The 19,507-nt window shown below is 34.4% G+C and overlaps 3 protein-coding genes across 17 annotated transcripts in view; 2 read left to right on the top strand and 1 right to left on the bottom strand.

Moving 5' to 3' along the window:
* Window positions 1–10,268, bottom strand: part of Atg9 (autophagy-related protein 9) — a 230,902-nt gene extending 220,634 nt beyond the window's left edge. For 2 of the 10 annotated variants that reach the window (XR_004228413.2, XM_031933766.2), the window contains exon 1: window positions 9,692–10,091. The gene's annotated coding sequence lies outside the window, so the exon portion shown is untranslated. 10 annotated transcript variants of the gene reach the window in all.
* Window positions 9,884–17,814, top strand: LOC116415828 (T-complex protein 1 subunit delta). 6 transcript variants are annotated; one of them, XR_004345138.1, is made up of 4 exons: window positions 9,884–10,162; window positions 17,113–17,173; window positions 17,346–17,485; window positions 17,572–17,814. XR_004345138.1 is itself a non-coding variant. In XM_031921247.1 (4 exons), the coding sequence occupies exons 1-4, from the start codon at window positions 10,151–10,153 to the stop codon at window positions 17,751–17,753; spliced, it is 414 nt and encodes a 137-aa protein (XP_031777107.1). In that variant the 5' UTR covers window positions 10,053–10,150; the 3' UTR covers window positions 17,754–17,814. The 6 variants fall into 6 exon arrangements, 3 of the variants coding, with proteins under 3 accessions (XP_031777107.1, XP_031777104.1, XP_031777108.1); XM_031921247.1 differs by having other exon boundaries at window positions 10,053–10,162; window positions 17,342–17,485; window positions 17,557–17,814; XR_004345137.1 differs by lacking the exon at window positions 9,884–10,162 and adding an exon at window positions 16,487–17,030.
* Window positions 11,803–15,117, top strand: LOC116415826. Its single transcript, XM_031921240.2, has 3 exons — window positions 11,803–12,115; window positions 12,539–12,747; window positions 12,812–15,117. Exons 2-3 carry the CDS (start codon window positions 12,629–12,631, stop codon window positions 13,356–13,358), a joined length of 666 nt encoding a protein of 221 aa, XP_031777100.1. The 5' UTR covers window positions 11,803–12,115; window positions 12,539–12,628; the 3' UTR covers window positions 13,359–15,117.
* Window positions 17,815–19,507: the final 1,693 nt, after the last annotated feature.

Below are 19,507 nucleotides of genomic sequence, written 5' to 3'. Positions count from 1 at the left end.
AAATTTTGTTAATGTTTTGAGTGAACTACCTTAAGCACTTTAATATAATAAGTAAATAGTAGGTTATATCATGATATGTTGCTACGAGCCAAGCCCAGCTTCGGTAGTGGTAAACTACTTGTTGTGTACTGCTTTTCTACTTGTACTTAAAGTTAGGTAGCTGCGTAACTTTGTTGGTATCGATACACGGAAAAAACGAACTTGGGTTTATTGCATGAAACATACTAAGAAATAATACCTCACTTAAACGCATGCTTTTTTTGAACGAAATAGACAGGTTTAAGGAGATGTCGTCCCAAAAAACACTGTTTTTCTATTGCATAAAACTTTTTGAATAAAGTTTGCAAATGAAATCCCGAGTCTGTAGCGCCGTAGTGTTAAGTTTAATGAATCGTTCTACTGAAAGAAAATTTCGATCGGACTTTTTGTTTTTCTAAAATCTTGGAAATACGAACATATGTTTACGCGTACTTCGTCGTGTAGCCCTTTCTTGCACCGTGTTTATCACACTCGCTACGCTCGTGCGCTAACCTCACGATGCAAATAAGGAATACTTTAGTTACGAATAGGCGAGACTTGCGAATTTTAGCAGTCTGTGCTATACAATTTTATACGATACTCTTATTGGCTTAAATGGTTCTCGCTACGCTCGGGTGCTAACTACGCCGTGTAAAAAAGAACCATTTAAGTCACACGTATCGTAATGTACTACTTACGCACGCTCTGTGTACGTTTAATCGCATTTTCCGCCCCCTGTATCAAAAAATAACGTTCGATACACGTGCAAAAAGTTGATTCTACACTTATGAGATTGTCACCCCCACTTCGCTCGGGCGACAAACCTCCCGCTCGTGTATAATCAACTTTTGTGCACTTGTATCGAAATATACTGTCGCAGCCTCCCTTTTATCTGGACTAAATCTGCAAATTACATCTTGTGATATGCATAAATACATACAGCATTCGTCAGTTCATATTTACAAATAAATAACTTTAAAAAATAGATCACATCTGCACAAATAACCATTTGCAGCGTCTATTTCATTTGGACCAATCTTAAAATAATTTTCATTAATTCGTGTGTGTGCGTGTGTGCAAAAAAAATTTATTTAAATTAAATTATTGTAAAACAAAAATATTGGAGCTCACAGCCAGAGTTTTCGTGTTATCATCCTGATGGTAACACCAGTATTGGCTCTCATTATGTGAAATTTATAAATTTTACTTATTTTAAACAACTTATAATAAATATATTAAAGATTACAAATTTTGAATGATTTGAAACGGTCACGGCTTATCTCGGTCCTGTAGTAATTAAATTTATGTAAGAATACAAAATCTATTGAGTTTACTCTCTGAAAAGTCGCGAATATTTACTAATCTGCGTCGTGATTCTGACAACAGATTAAAAATAGAATGATTTAAAATTTTTATAATAATTCTCAATTATGATAGTTCAGGTCCGGGATACCAGGTAGTGGAGGTTTATCGCAATAAAGAGATTTTTGTTCTTTATAACAAAAATAAATATATTCAAATAAATAAATAATAGAATATTGCGTATATCTTGCATATATTCTAAGTATCACAAAAATTAAATGAGTAAATCCGCTTTGATTTTTACAAACAAAAATAAAGAGATACGCGTTTAAGTTGCGTAATCTGATTTGAATCGTATGGTTACAAGAAGAGATTTTATGCAGATACGCTTAAATTTGCGTTATCTGATCGTATACAAAATTTTACAAGTTTAAATTAGGTAACGAAATTTTTCTAAATTATTTTGACAAAACGTTCTATACGTAGCTAATAAATTTAATTAATATTTTTACACTGTACTTGTTGCTTACAACATTTAATTAATATTTTTTAGAAATGTCTTTCATTAGGTCTGAGTAGGCATGTTTAAGGTATATTTTGAGCCCGGGTAGAGTAAAGAAGGCGGTCCGGATCTTTCACAAAGCCGTGGCAAGTGACTAAAAACACTTATTTATAAAGTAAAATGTCATGAATTTTAGTAAGTGATATTGTATGGTATATATATGATATTTTTCAGTAGAAATAGTATTATATTATTAGCTTTATTGTTTTTATACATAACGTATTTACAATAGTCTACAAAAATATAATTCTCCCCGTACATCTTTTTTCTTTTTTATTCTTTTTTATTTTTTCTTATACATAGTGCACTGTAGCTTCCTCCTCCCTAGTCTTTCTTCTTCCTTCTTGCCCTTCTCTCCTCCTCCTCATCCCTCATCTCCGCTTCTTTCACTTTCTTTATCCTACCCTCTTCCTCTATCCATTCGTATGTCTCTTCTTCTACTCTCACCCTGATGTTCCCTCTTCTCATTACTTTACTCCTTCTCTTTGCCTCCTCCATTCTTCTTTCCCTTTCTAAAATTACCTCTCTTAAATTACCATGCTTTTTATAACAAGTGTATAAGGAAGATCATTTGGGTCGCCTATGAAGTGGATCGAGAATGGAGTTTTTCGAGTCGTCTACTACGGTGGGCGTGTATAGATTCATATATATGCATATATATTTTTTTTATTTAATTATTTTATTTATTTAAATATATTTTTAGTAAAGCTTTTAAAATTTAGTAAATCAAAATTTTAATAAACTGCAAATTTTGAAAAATTTTGAGAATTTTGAAAATTTTGAGAATTTTGAAAATTTTGGCAAATTTGAAAATTTTGAAAAATATTGAGAATTTTGAAAATTTTGAAAATTTTGATATTTTGGAAATTGTTTCAACAGTTTTTAACGATTTAAAGCTTTAGTAAGGAGATGAACAAAAAAAATTAATCGAGCGGACCGAAAATGGTCGTTTTTGTCTCTAGAGGCGAAAACGACCATTTTCGGTCCGCTCGATTTTCGATTCTCCGATTATTGTAGGCTCGTTCTACCTATATAGGGGGCGAAAATGGATTAATTGATACATGTATGATGTCAGGGACTCTCGCTCTACTTTTTGTGTGACGCTCGGAAAACCCCATTTTCGGCCCAGTTTATAGGCGCCGAAAATGGTCTTTTTTATGCACGTGTTATAAAAAATAATTCTCTTGATGTCTTTGTTGGATGTCTCCTCCAGTTCCCAGTTTGTCCCTTCTAAAAATTCATCCAGCCATTCTTGTAGTACCTTGTTCTCGTCCATGTTTACTCCCTTGTGAATTATTACTCTTCTCTCCCACACCTTGCTTCTTCCCTCTTCCATCCTCTTTCTTTTGCTTGCTGACACCAACCTAACCTCACTTCTCACTTTCACTTTGCTTACCTCTTCTGATCCCATACTCTCTTTCTCGCGTCTCCCATTTCCCTCCACCTTCTTTATCTTAGCCCTCATCTCTTCAACTACCCTTTGCATCTACTCACTTTTCCCTTCAGGATCTCCACATCCCCTTCTAGGTCCATCAATTTCCTCTCCGACGCTTCTCTTTTTCCCCTCTCTAGTTGCCTCTTCACCTTCCACTCCACTCTACTTTATCCTCTTTACTTCTTTTCCTGACTGCCATTATCATTCCTCCCTTTAGTTTACCTCTGCTTCCCCCCTTCTTCCTTATGCTTTCCTCTTCTCCGCCTCCTGCCCATGTCTCCTGCAGGCAAATACGTCAAATTCCCGTAGAAATCCCCATCCTTCCTCTTCCACCCGTTTAAGTCCTGCCACGTTCCAGCTCAATACTTTCAGAGTTTCTTTTTTTCCCCTTTTTTCTCTGCCTTTCTTCTTTCCCTTATTCTTGCCTTCTTCCTCTTTTCCGAAAAAGCTGATCCTTTCTCTCATCCCATATAAACTCCTCGTCTCCCACCGTCAGTTTGCTTCTTCCTACTTTAACTTGTTTCCCTTCGCTTCTCCACTCTTTCGCCAGCCCGTTCAGCTTCTCTCTATTTCTTCTCTCTATCCAAGTTGTATCGTGATCTATGAACACGTCCGTGCCCTTTAGTTTATTCTTAGCCTCCATTATCTTTTCCTTTTCTTCTCTGTCTACGCATTCTACCCCGATTCTGTTTGTGGCCTTGCCTCTAATCAGCCATGTCCTCTTTACCTTCACCGTAATTTCTAGCTTTTCTTCAAACCAACCTTCGATCTTCACCTTATGCCACCTATTCTCTCTGAGCCCTGTTATTACCACATTGTTCCGTTTCCTTTCTCTTTCTCCTTCCTCAATCCTCCATTCTAGCTCCTTCAGTTGTTTATCATCCTTTTCCTTCTCCTCTTTCCCTTTGCTTCCTGCTTCCGCCTTATCTGTCTTCTCTCCTTCTGCCTTCTCCTCCAACACTTTTACCCTTTCTTCCATTTTTCTTTCCAGTTCTTCCCTTTTTCTTCTCTCCTTCTCCGCATCCCCTCTTCACTCTCTCCTCCAGTTCTATTCGTTCCCTTTTCTCTTCTTCCATTAGCCGCCTTACCTCTTCCACCTTTTCATTCATCTTCTCCTCTGCCTCCTTCCACCTCTTTTCCCACTTTTCTCTTTCCCTCCTTCTCTCTTCCTTCTCTTCGTCCATCTTCTTTAAAATCTTATCCAGTGACTTTTGCAGGCTATCCATCTTCTCTCCTCCCTTTTCTACTGCTTCCTTCTCTGCTTTTGTTGGAGTCCTCGCAGTTTTATTACTCCTCTCGAACGGGATTTTCTCCCTTATCTCTTCTGTCTTATCTCTTTTCTCCTTTTTTTCTTCCTCCGGTGTGCTTCCCTTTCTTTTCTTTATTTTCTCTGTGAGGCTTAACTGCCTTTATGCCCCCCCCCCCTCTTCCTCTTGTCGCCTTTTTTACTTTTTCCTCCTTAGGAGTGCTTTCCCAGTAGTTTTCCCGTCACTCTTCTCCTCGCGCGAATTCAAATCCTCGCGGGGTTTTGAATTCCTGTTCCCGTTCCTCTTCGTTCCACTTTGTTCCTACAATCTCTTCTATCTGGTCACTACTGTAGCTCATGGTTTGCGGCTTTGCCGCTCTCCTCTCTATCTCTATCCTTTTCTACTTGCCCTAACCTCACTTTATTTCTCTCTCCTCTTCTCTCTCGTCCCTCTTTTCTTCTCTTCTTTCCCTTATACCTTATTATTTGATTCCTCCCTTTCTCTCTCCTCTTTCTCCCCTTTTATCCCTTACTATTCTTACTCTTCCAAAACTACCGAAACACCGTGCACTAAGTATACCCAAGCACAACGCATACGATTCAGCCAAAAGGCGCCCTCTAACCCAGTAGAAATAGTATATATTGTAAATATTTTCAGAAGATATTTCTTGTTTTTTAATTTACGTGAAAAGAAAAAATTTTCTTGGACAAATATTTTGTTGTTTTTTTGCAGGATTTAACCCAGGCTGGACCCCTTAATAAAACAATAAACCAAGTGGTTTTTATTTTAACTAATAGATTTATGGTTTTCATATCAGTATTCATGTGATTTTTTAAGCCGCCACAGCAATAGTGTCCACTGCAAAGTGTGAACCAAAGCAGTTGAGTAAAAATTGTTATAGTAGCACGTTTCTACACAGTTTGTAAAATATTTGTATAAAAACTAGATGCATAGTTCATTATAAGTAAATTTTTTATCAATAAAAATGTTCGAAATGTATATTTAGCAAATATGTAGAACGATTCAAAGTCGTCTAAAACGCATAAAAAACATGGTTCTACAAGTATAATTTTTCCCCAGGGAATTTAGAATTTTTTTAATTGCAGGACTTAGCCGGTTGTACATTTTTTAAATAAAAACTTTCGAAATGTACATTTAGCAAATATGTAGAACGATTCAAAATCGTCTGAAACGCATAAAAAACACGGTTCTACAAGTAGTTTTTTTCCCACGGAATTTTCTCAGCTAGGGACTTAGTCGGATTTTGCGAATCTTCCAAAAAAAAAAATTTTTAATGTTACATTTGGGAACTATTTAGAACGATAATAAATCGTCTGAAACGCATATAAATATGGTTTTAAAAGTAATTATTTTCCTACCGACCTTAGAATTTTTTTCAGCTGCGGAACTTAGTTAATTCACGCACTTGGTCAGATAAGATTTTGTCATGAGATCTCACCTGAGATTTTTCAATAGGGTAGACTAAGCAACAGCCAGGACCTACTGTCCGTGATCCAAGATATTGCTTAAGTACTGGCAATGGACTCGTCGGATACCAAATTATGCAAAATACGTAGCTACCGAAGCCTAATATTATTAAAGTAAAAAATTCTTTAATATATAAATAAATATATTTACTATTTACTTAAAAAAAACCCTATATATTTTTAAAGATAATGTTAAGTGTTAGTAGTTTTCTACCATATTGCAGAACTAAAAAAAAGCTTTTGCATTTCTTAAACTTTTAATAAAAAATCAGCTTGTACTCATTCCACAATATTGAATTTTGGAATCCTCCTAAGATTAGGTTTTATATATCTCTGTGGCTTTCCATATCAAATAAATCATAAATACTTCAATGAAGATTAACATAGAATAATTCCATTGACATAGAATACATTTTCATACGTTTCTATTAAAATTTAAACATTTCATTCGCCTTTATGCACAATCATGCAAAAGGGTAGGGTTGGTTTCAAATACATAAACATTAAACAAAATTTAATTTAACACTAGCAAGATCAATGCACGCTCCGTGCGCTTTGCTTTATATTAAACATTTTTATAGGTTAGAAACAAACTATCACGCGTCCCGTCATCTATCTCGTAATCTTATTGGCCAATCGACGACCAATCAGAGAACGAATAGAATGATGATTCCTCTCTTTTTTAGAGTAGGAAAACTTTTACTCAGTTTTTACTTGCACGATGTGTTTTTAACAAAACACAAATATAAGTCATAAAGATTTTATTGTTATTCTACACATATACGTTCCACATAATGAAAAAATAAATATATAATGAACTTGTAAATTGTTTGCAATAGATTTTGCACTAAAAGTTTTTATAAAATAGAAACGGGGTTTATCAAATATTTTTATTTTCATTGTGTAGAACGTATATGTATAGAATAACAATAAAATCTTTATGATTCATATTTGTGATTTATCAAAAACACTGTGCAAAATAACAACTGAGTAAAAGTTTATGCTAAATTAAGTTTTGTTAAATTCTTATGTACACAAAATCAACCCTACACACAAAAGCATACAGAATTATACGGAATTGTACAGACACATATGGTAGCGTCCAATAAGATACCAATCGTTTGTAATCGTACAAGAATGTACATAAATATTCAGAAATAAGACTACAAAGACTGAAACGTCCAAAACGTACCAAAATGTACGAAATCTTGCACAAAGATATTGAAATGTAAGCAAACCTACCCATATTTAGAAAAACTTATTAAAATATATAAGAACTTACAAAAACCTTTTTAACGTATAAGACAAAATTTTTTTTAATTTTCTTTGCTTTCATGCATTTGAAATGTTAAAGTTTTTTTCATGGAAACCTGTTTCCCACTGGATTCTTTATCACTACTGAGTAGATGTTTGTATATTTCCACATGATTCAGTACGATAATATAAAATGACATACAATTTTTCTAACTTTTAAAACCAATCTCTGTGATTGTACGTGAAAATATGGAAATGTATGGTAGTGTACAGAAATTTAACTAAACCGTACAATTTTTACTTTCATTCGGATTATGGTCAAAATAACTTAAGACATTTTTTTTATAACGTGATCTGTTCATAATATGAAAAAACGTGACCACTAAAATTGCTTAAGTCCATGGTAAAAAGGCTTAATAGTATATTAGGATATTCTATGAAACAACATGCATAAATCAAGATTTAGTGAGTGCATTTTGTACAAGCGTGACTTAAATCGAGGTTTATGCCACGGTGTCATAAAACTATCATACTTAGAGAGCTGAAATTTAGCAACTTAATTTGTATTGGCACGTTGAAACAGTATATTAAGTTGAATTCATTCTAGCTGATATGAATTCAACTTTCATGTATAGAGCCACCTGTATTTTTGCCGCCAAAGCCATAGGATTCAGGGTGCAAAGCTGAACCAAGACTGTTAAGTGAAAACGGAGATAGCAGGCTGTTTTTAAATAATTTAACAAATCTTAATGCAAAAGAACAGACATCACGTCAATATCATGGATTTAGCATGATTATGAGAGATTTGGTGGTTAACAGTGACTGCCCTTGCATACTGATGAGATTTAAAATACCTGTGCAAACCTCATTATTGGTGACTTTGAACATCGATGACACTTTTCACACAGTAATTGCACTTGAACAACACAAAGTCAGTCAGTACAGCATGCTTGTACATACTGTCATATATGACAGTATGTATGTGTAGGGTTAGGTTTTCACTCTTAATAGGAACTTTTTGAAAATCATATTTTCCCTTTAAAATCATTCTAGATGAATTAATAGGCTAAATATTCATCGTTCAACATTGACTGAAACTGTGAAAACTGTAGTTCTGTCTGCTATGCTATTCTGCTGTATAACATCGCAGACAGCCTCCACAATACGTGTCATATACTTCTAATATACCTGTGCCTGGCCTGAACCGTACACGCATGCGCCAAAAATTAAGAGAACTTCTGCTACTCGGGTTTCAGTGTAGAAACTACGCATATTTCTCGACAAATTCTGGGTTTCTACTAAGTCGCTAGGGAACGAGCCAGAACTTATCGGCCATTTGCTACCAGGAGAGTGCTTAACCTTTATGCTTGAAATCTGAAATTTTAGCAGTGCCTCCAATTTACACTTCAAAAATGATTAATGATTCAAACAAACTTAAAAGTTGAAAAATAAACGTTGGAGCTTAAAAGTTGAAAAATAGATGTTGCTGAGTTTTGGCACATGTAGCAGGTATCAAAGAGTATTATAAAATGAAGTTTATAAGACAAAAATTGAAATTTACATTTTATTTTGTTGGAAAAATCGTAAGAAGCAAACGCCATTTTGCATAACTACCCTGGTAAAAATAACTTATTAAATCCGATTCGAAAGATAATAGGGTTTAATTGGATTTCTTAATCGGAAATTATCCAATTAAAACCTATTTAATCGATTAAAATCTATTTAATCTGATTATAAGTTTTAGTCGGTCTTAATCGGATTTAAACAGTTGTGTTTTTAAATAAAATGTTATATTTGTTAAAAAATACAACTGATTGAATAATTTCCAATTAAGAAATCCAATTACAACCTATTACCTTTTGAATCAGATTTAATAAGTTATTTTTACCAGGGTACTATTTGACTTTGTCCAACAAAAAATGTTGTTATTATTTAATTTTTATGGCTTGATTTTATTTAAAAACATATCTTAATACTTATTGCAACTGTCGACATAGCTTGATTTATAGCAATAAATTTGTCTATTGGTGGGTTAAACAAGGTGTAGAACACTTTTAACCAGTTTTCACGCACATAAACTAATAAAAGAAGTGCATTTCCTAGACATTATTGATAAGTTATATACTCAATGTACAATTGAGAAGTACTGAAGAAAATTTTATAGAAATATTTTTAAAAGGATAACCTACACTCTTTGATATTAAAAATTTTGTGAATAAAAATAAAGCATGATTTGCATAGTTGCATTTTTTAAATTATTTTATGATAATATTATACTATTTTACAAAAAATCAAAACATTTTTTATCAAACCAAAGTAACAGATGTGTCTATTCTCAAAAAAAGAACAAACATGTTTATATAATAAAAATAAACAAAATACTAACCTTAAAAGATAGGTTATATTTTAAGTCTTCAAAATATCGCAAACGTTATGCATCTTTTTTTATACAGTCCACACATTGACATTAAAAATAATCGAGTATATTTTATATGTTATAAATTATTTTATGATACTACTTTACAATTGCTAATGATGTACATACATATTTTCAGCATTAGTCATCAACTCCCTCTCTTTCTCATTTTAAAGAACATTTCCGTTTTATTTTTAGTTTTCTTCAAATCTGTAGAGCAGACACATAATTCTTATTTTCTTATTGAGATTTCCAACTATCAATGCTTTATTCATAAATATTCATATAATATATGAATGTACAAGCAAATCAAAGATAAATATAAACATGATGGAAATCAACAAAGGATGATGAGTCCTCAGTCCATACAATGCGGCCTGTTCCAGTTTTTCTAATCTGCATTGATATCTGGAACTTGGATTAATTGATATGCAGTACAACGTAAGTTCCCGGTCTATCTCCGCCATGTTTACATGTGTGTTGTAACATACCGAATAGGACGCCACCATTAAAACCGCGGATAACTCGCGACTCTCACACTAGGCGCGACGCGCGAATTCCAAGCGCACATTATAAAAACGTCGACAGTCGAAAACTCGGGAAGCCCTAGAGAACCGTAAGCTCCGTGACCTGGGCACCCGGATATTATTTATAAAAAAATTAATTTATTGAAATTATTGCGCATAATTACCGCGTTTTAATTGTAAAAGAAATAAAATTGCGCGACTTTGCGTTTCGAAGATATTGCAAAATTAAATTCGGGTGCTAATAGTTTTTTGAAATACCTCTTATATAAAATAATAATGTTCGATTACACTTTTGCACCATACCAATCGATTCCGCGTAATTTGCTCGATAATATGCAATCATTGCGATTAGCCAAAAATTAATAATAACAATAAAAACAATCAAAAACTAATTTTACGCCTTCCAGTCGGAAGGGAAGAAAACTCGAGAGGGCGTGCGCATGCCACAGCCAACGCATCGTCTGCATTATGTCACTAGATTTTGATATGTATGACTAGTTCCAGATGCACTTGTTGCATTTGACGACCGTTTGTAGGTTATAAAAAAAGTTGAAAATTCACTCGTATATTCAAACGTTTCAAATAATATTGAAGTATTCATGCTCTTAAAAAACATAACCTAGTGCTCATAATCCTCTATGGATAAAAATCCAACCTTTCAAGAAAAGAATAACTTCATTTTACAGTTTTATAATTAAAGAGTAAAAAGCTTTAAAAATTAATATTAGAATCTGCTACATCTCTCTTCTTTTTGTTACTTTCAAATTTTAAGTTACTGTTCTACACGTCAAGGCTCAAAAAGTATATTACAATCTAATTGGACAATATATTTATATACGCATTTATTAATTGTTTAAAAGTTTAAAATTATTATACTTCACGTGTAACAAGGCTCAAAATTAACCAGGCAGTAGTTTGTATAAATGTTAAGAATTTAATTTTTTTTAGAGTGTCTCCGCGGCCGATATCGCGTACGCGAAATGTAATTTAGCGTGCGCGAAAACTTTGTAGCGTATGCGAAATCAACTAACAAATTTTCCGGGAAAATTTCGCGTGCGCTACTAATCAACCTTTTGCGTGCGCTAAATCTGTCGCGCACGCTAGAAAAATCAACCTTTCGCGTACGCTATATCTTTCGTGCACGCTAGATATAAACTTTTCAGGCACGTTAGTATTTTTAAGAGCAATTCTTTCGCGTACGCTAAAGTGCTCCAAATTTTCTTATAAGAAGCAAACGGAGTACTTATACATAGAGATGTTTCATTCATCCTTCATAAGTCACTCTTTTTGCTTCTTTTATATATAGGAAATGTAGAGCACTTTAGCGTACGCGAAAGAATTGCCTAAACAAGAAAAACTCTAGCGTATGCGAAAATCTCCCGCTCCATCTCTCATACAAGTACTCCGTTCGCTTCTTATAAGAAATTCTACTTCGTCCTCGCTCTCCTACATTAATATGTAGTATCCTCTTGGTCCGCTTGGTGGCGCACGTATTCAGAGTCAAAAAAGCAAGACCGTCCCCTCTACCCGCCTCGCGCGCTTTCTTCACTTTTTCTTCGTGCGCGCACGGAGGTACACGTGTTCGAGTCTGCGACCGTTTGGAAAAGTTTTTCATCTCAAAATGGGAAAAACCAAAAAGCGAGGTCATGACCACGAGGAGGACGATCTCGAGGAGCTCAAGAAGAAGGTAGCTAGGTACAACAGACGGATTGAACGAGCCCTAGAAAAGGAAAAGGACAAACGAGCGAAGGAAGATGCAAAAGATGACAAGGAAAATGGCGATCCTGGGACTTCACCACCCCCCGGCGACATCGTGCCCGACGAGGAAGACCAAGGATAGGATGAGAGGAACGACTGGCTTAATTTCGTAAGTTTTGTATGAATTCTAACGTTCCGTCGGAAGGCGCTGCGTCAGCGCTGCGTGCCGTTCGCGCCAAGAAGGCCGATTCCGAGAAACAGAGGCAGCGCGGTCGCGACAAACAAGACGATGCGTACACGCTTGTATTACAGGGCAAAGCCCAAACATTTCTTGAACTCGTCTATGCTCGTTTCTTGTGACGTGATAAAGACGTAGTGATCCATCTGTGCTCGTTCTATGGCGAGACAAAGATGTGAAGTCCTTTCTGTGCTCTCTTATGTGGTGAGACAAAGAAATGGAGACTCGACTGTGCTTACTCGCGTGATAAGACAGTTCAAAATGATCAAATTGTGTGTGGCTTAATAACAGAAAGTTACCTAATCTCAAATTATTCGATTGCTCGAAAAACTCAGACACTTTCTTGGTTAACAGTTGGGCAAGGATCCTTCAGAAAGTCAGGCCTTAAAACTGGAAGTCGACGCAGACTTATTAAAGAGATGGACTTGTTTCTGCAAGGAGGGAATGAAAAAAGAGGACATCGATCGGATCATGGAGAATTATGCCTGTGTAGCTGAGTTAGACGGCCCAAAACTAAACCCACAAATTATGGCATCAAGGAAAGAATACGCCCTTACCAGAGAGTAAGTCAAATAAAATAAAATTTTTTCAAAAATGTACAAATTTTTTATTTTGATTTTTCTGCAGTAATCACATGAGTGAGGTGCAAAAGATGGCTGGTACAGCCTTATCTATTATTGGATCAGTTATTACAAGTTTTTACAAAGATAGTGAGAGCGATTTAGAATTTAATCTTGAGACCCTTCTCACACTTTTATACGATTCAGGAAAGATTTTGTCGGCCATAGTCCACAAACAAAACATTACAAGAAAAGCATTTATCGAGCCAGGACTCTCTAAGGAAACCAAAGCCGTCTTAAAAGACTCAAAAACAGATGAGTTTCTGTATGGGAAAGACTTGCCTGAAAAAATCAAAGAGGCTAAGGCCTTGAATAAAGTAGGCGACGAGTTAAAGCTCTCTCAGCCTAATAACCTGGGCACCTCAACGAACAAGTCGTCAAACTACAGGGCCCCATTTGTGAGACGTCCACCAGCAGGACAGATGGGGTCTACAGCTTTCACAGGACGTCTGAAACAAAGGCCATTTTTCAGAAACAAGCAACAATTTGTAAATCACAGAGCACAGTGGCATTCACAGTCGAGACCATTCAACAATCAAGGAAAGAAAAATTAGATACCGTAAGTGTTCCGGCAGGCAGGTTAAAGTTGTTCCTCGATAATTGGCGTAAGATCACTGATGATAAATTCATCCTTAGTTGTATTTCCGGTTATAAAATTCCTGTGATGGAAGGCGTTTCTAAATTAAAATCTTATAGTTATGACCAATCTGGTCAGAAGGAAACGGAGACTGTGCAAGAGTGCGTAGATGCCTTGATAAAGAAAGGAGCGATTAAAGAATGTTCAGATCATAAAGACCAAATTTTATCTCCTTACTTTCTAGTTAAAAAACCTAATGGTTCCCATAGATTTATTCTAAATCTTAAAAATTTTAACAAAATTGTTATCAATCCCCATTTTAAAATCGAAGATATTAAAACAGTCGTGCAACTTACGTTTCCAAACTATTTTCTAGCCTCAATTGACATAGAAGACGCCTTTTATCTTATACCTATACACGTGGAAAGTAGAAAATAGATTTAAAGTCAAGGAAAAAATTTATGAATTTGTTTGTTTGCCATTTGGCCTATGCACAGCCCCTCTTATTTTTACTAAAATAATGAAAGTCGTAGCGAAGTATGTAAGAAGCTTAGGATTTACATCAGTATTCTACCTAGATGATATTTTATGTATAGAAAGCTCTGTAAACAAATGTAAAAAGAACATTAACGAAACAATAAGCGTATTAGAATGGTTAGGTTTTCGTATAAATTATAAGAAATCAAACCTCACACCATCTACATCTTGCCAATTTTTAGGTTTTATTATCGATACACAAAAATATGCAATTTTGTTGCCAAACGAAAAAAGAAAAGCGATCTATAAATTCTTAGTCGAATTCCTAGATCTTAAGCGTTGTAGCATAAGAAAATATGCTCAACTGATCGGAAAACTCATATCGGTCTGTTCTGCCATTGAATACGGATGGATGTACACTAAAATACTTGAAAAAGAAAAGATTTTTCAACTTATTATTAACGATAAATGCTATGATAAAATGATGAATATATCTGACAGAGTGAAACAAGAATTAATTTGGTGGAAAGAAAATATATTAGAAACGATTTATCATATAAAAAACGGTTCCTTTGCTATGACCATATTCACTGACGCATCTACAACAGGCTGTTTATTTAGAATTTAGAATTTAGAATTTTATACGATAAAATTAGCCTTAGAATCGTTAGCTTCGGACGTCAAAAATTCTCAGATTTTATTACGCGTTGACAACACAACAGCCTTATCCTACGTTAACAAGATGGGTGGAGTGAGGTTTGACAAATATAACAAATTAGCGCGAGAAATTTGGAAATGGGCCGAGTTCCGAGGTAATATTTTGATAGCTTCTTACATTCCGACAAAGAAAAACGTAATAGCAGATAGTTTATCTAGAATTAAGAACATTGACATTGAATGGGAGTTGAACGACATGTACTTCAGAAAAGTTGTTGATCATTTTGGCCAACCGGATATCGATCTGTTCGCATCGAAAGAAAACAACAAATGTAAAGTTTTCGTTTCCTGGAAACCTCATTCTGAAGCTTCCTATATTGACGCCTTCACAATTGTATGGACAAATCTCTATTTTTATGCATTTCCCTCCTTCTCGCTCATTTTACGTACTCTTGCAAAAATTAAACACGATAAGGCAGAAGGTATCATTATATTACCTCTTTGGAAAAGTCAACCTTGGTTTCCCTTGCTTGAAAATTTGATTCTAGGAAAACCGCTTATTTTCAACGCTAATCCAAATTTATTATTATCCCCGTGTAGATCGCAGATACATCCTCAAGCAGATCACCTGCATTTAATTGCGTGCAGAGTATCCGGCAAGCTTTCGCGAAGAGAGATATCCCAATAGATGCCCTAGATATTGTCATGTCTTCGCTAAGCGAGTCGACTATAAAACAGTATGGTAGTGCCTTGAAACTATGGCATGAATTTTGCCATAAAAAGAATATCGAATTTTATAATACAGAACCAAAGTTCGTTTTAAGTTTCTTGACTGATAGGTTTAATGCAGGAGCTTCCTACGGAACCTTGAATTCTTGTAGAAGCGCAATATCTTTAATTGCTAAAGACAAGGTCGGGGAACATACGGGTATCACTCGATTTATGAAAGGAGTTTTTAAACTCCGGCCGTCAAAACCTAAGTATGATACAACATGGGATATCTCTATAGTATTTGATTATTTAGAAAACCTAGATGTTTCTAATTTAGAAAATTTCACCTATAAGACTATAGTTTTACTAGCATTAAGCACAGCTCAAAGAGCACAGACGCTCTGTAAGATAAAAATTAGTAATATAAAGATTTTTGAAAACAAATTAGAAATAATAATCCCAGAGATTTTAAAAACGTCGGGACCGGGGCGTTACCAGCCTTGTTTAAAGTTACCAATTTTTTCTAATAAACCTAAGCTTTGCGTTGCGTCCACTATTAAGCTATATATTGAAAAGACCGCATCTTTAAGGAGAAATCATAATCAGCTTTTTATAGCCATAAAGAAACCTCATAATGAGATTACTACCCAGACTATCAGCAGATGGATTAAAAAGTGCCTAAAAAATAGTGGTATAGACACTACGGTATTTACGGCTCACTCGACGCGTCATGCGTCTACCTCTGCGGCCCTTTTAAAAGGGATCGATTTAGACACGATTCGAAGAACCGCAGGTTGGTCAAATCAATCCAAAGTATTTGCGAACTTTTATAATCGCCCAATTGTTACAAATACATGTGAATTTGCACGATCTGTATTACAAGAACAATAAAAAGTTTTGAAATTATATACTCTAAAAAACTACATATTAATGTAGGAGAGCGAGGACGAAGTAGAATTAGTCGATCAAACAAACTTACCTAAGTGAAGTTCGATCGTAATTCTACGATGTCCTCGCTCGAGTACATTAATCCCTCCCTTTAAAAATAACAAGTTATTTCTCCCACCCCAAAAAAAAAAAAAAAAAAAAATCCCGTCAGCTCTAAGCTCTAAAAGTGAAGAAAGCGCGCGAGGCGGGTAGAGGGGACCGTCTTGCTTTTTTGACTCTGAATACGTGCGCCACCAAGCGGACCAAGAGGTACTACATATTAATGTACTCGAGCGAGGACATCGTAGAATTACGATCGAACTTAGGTAAGTTCGTTTGATCGACTAAATTTGGAGCACTTTAGCGCACGCGAAAGAATTGTCTAAACAAGAAAAACTCTAGCGTATGCGAAAATCTCTCGCTCCATCTCTCATACAAGTACTCCGTTCGCTTCTTACAAGAAAATTTGGAGCACTTAAGCGCACGCGAAAGAATTGCTAAAAAAAAAAGTTCATTTATACCACTCTAACCTCAAAATGCAAACTTTAATTGCAATTTTCGGCTCCCGTGGTATAGTATACTATTCTAGCGTACGCGAAAAGTTGATTTTTCTAGCGTGCGCGACAGATTTAGCGCACGCGAAAGGTTGATTAGTAGCGTACGCGAAAAATTTTCCGGAAAATTGTCTGTGGTTTTCGCGTACGCGATATCGGCCGCGGAGACACACTCTTTTTTTTATTACAGTGTTTTATTTAACTGTATTTAACAAATTCAAATATTGGATCTAATTGCTGCTGATACTAGTCACACCTGATATTAATTGATTAATCATTTTGGATTTATATGAAATTTATCAAGATAAATGAGAAGCGAAAAGGTTATTAAATATTGTGAATTGAAATCAACTTTTTAAGCAGTACTAAGTAGTATAAAGTTTTTGTACATATTCTCTTTTATAGGAACAGAATAATCTAGTTCCCGGACTTCTCTCTTGTTTCAGCAACATTAATGCTACTAAAGGTTTGTATTTTTGTCTGGAATTTATCTCTGTGTTTTTTTTCGTACATTGCTTGTAACTTGCACAAAGAGTCACACACCATGAATAAAGTCAGAAACTCTTTTATGAAGTCATTGAATCCTTGTCGATTTGGTCTGCTATATTGATTTTTTATTTTTATTTGTTATCTGTCAGCTATGCCATCAGAACCAGTTTGGGACCCAGGGGAATGCACAAAATGATCCGGGCTGATAACAGTGAGGTCACCATCACAAATGACGGAGCATCTATCCTGAAGGAGATGAATGTTATGTATCCACCCAGCTGCAAAAATGGTTATCACTCGCTCTATTATAAAAAAAAATATTCTCAATCCCAGTATGCTTCTTTAGCTAATTCAATTCAGTCTTTCATTTGGTAGAGTTGTCCAGAGCACAGGATATCAAAGCTAGCGATGGAACCACAAGTGTTATCGTGATTGCTGGAAAACTTTCGGAAGCTGTGGAATGTCTGCTCCAGACAGACATTGATACTACTTTTATCTGCGATGCTTTCCAGAAGGCCTCTGCAAAAACTGTCGAATATTACAGGACATCAAGTTAATCAGAAAGTTTGTAATTAAGAATTAGACAAAGAGATCCAAATAAATGTACAAATTGTATTATTTTTAATCTTTTTATTTTCGTAATCCAATTATTCATAGAAACAAATTTTCATTTGTATAGATGCTTTAATAATTTTAATTTTTATCATAAATATACAATAGTATCGCTATTTTTACTTCAATATTACCATTGGTTGATGACACTTTTTTTTTAGATCATCATATATTTTCCAATTCCCAGAGTTAGTTCTACTGTAAGCAATGTAGTGTATTTGACTATACTTAGATTGAGGTGGAATATGACTTATCACGCTAGCAAGAAAGTAATTTTTTTCTTCAATATTGATGATGTCTTTCACACTAAGATTTTCTTCTTCAGTATAAATATCTAAATAACTTTTAAATTCGTAAGATGTTGGTGGGTTTAAACATTTGTTACAAGTCTGGATTTTTATTTTGTCAGACAATAACTGTGATAGCATTTTATTTTCCAGATGAATTTTCGAAATTTTTAATAATTTGGAAGTAATTAGATTATGATTAATCATCTGTTTAGAACAATTAGAGCAATTTACAGTTTCAATTATGCTGTAAAAATCACCAATTAAATCATTAAAGTATGCATCTATTTTCTGACGACAAAAAATTTGCCCTTCTTCATCGTATGCAATCTCTAGTAAAATAAGTAATCTATTTTTATACAGCGCTGAAAAATTTCCAGTTTGATTATAATCAAATATTGTCTTTAAAAAGGAAATTGGACTTGAAGATTTAATAAAATCTTCAATATTTGTACAAAATAATTGAAAGTTTCGAATTCCACGAACAAAAATTTCTGAAATACTATCAAAAGCGTCCCTCCCATTGAATACATATTTAACTTTTTTCAAAACTTTCGGTTGCAGAAGACTTCCATTTCTAATTAATTTTATCTTTGGCATATGCTTTTGTGGTCGATTATAGAATACGTTAATGGCTTGATTTGGAGCAGTATATTTTCCTGGCTTTTTTTTATTTATTATGCAACTAGTGTTAGTATTTTCTGGTTTCTCAAAACTTTTAACTACAACTGGAGTAGATTGAATTATAGAGTCAGTGCCATCTATGTCTTCATTCATTGTTAAGGAAACATTTGAGCTAGCATTTTTTGCTAATATTTGTGATTCATAAAATTCATCAGTTTGTCTTTTACAATAACTGTGTTCACTAAGTTGTTTAACAACATCAATCGATTGGTAAATATCGGTGGAATTGACAATTTCCTCGTTTGATATACCATATATACATTCATCATTTGTTTCATCAAACAAATGTTTGTAATTATTTTTATTATCAAAATATAACTCATTTGACATAATCTCATTTTCATTATGATTTTTTTCAGGTTCACTGGTGTTTACCTCATCATGCGATATTATGTTCTTAGCATAGACTGTATCACACACGTTTTTATCACAAGTTATTGTAACATTCTCAGTGAACTGTCATCGCAATTTTTTTCACCTCTATTCTTCCATTCTTCCTTAAAATCTAAATAAGAATGAAGTATAAAATTTGTAAGTACTGGTTTTTTTATTTTCTTTTCCATTTCTATAAAATTACGACCATTTTTCATTGAATGTTTTAAAAATTCAGAATGCTTTATTATGAACTCTTCTATAGGTAACATAGCTTCATTAATTTCAAAAAAATTTGTCATATCAGACAAATATTTTCTTTTTAATTCAGTTGCCTTGAATCTTAAATCATGAGG

The sequence above is a fragment of the Nasonia vitripennis genome (genome assembly GCF_009193385.2).
Source record: "Nasonia vitripennis strain AsymCx chromosome 1 unlocalized genomic scaffold, Nvit_psr_1.1 chr1_random0005, whole genome shotgun sequence".
Lineage (NCBI taxonomy): Eukaryota > Metazoa > Arthropoda > Insecta > Hymenoptera > Pteromalidae > Nasonia > Nasonia vitripennis.
The sequence above is the reverse complement of the archived record's forward strand: the minus strand, read 5'-3'. Positions and strand labels throughout refer to the sequence as shown.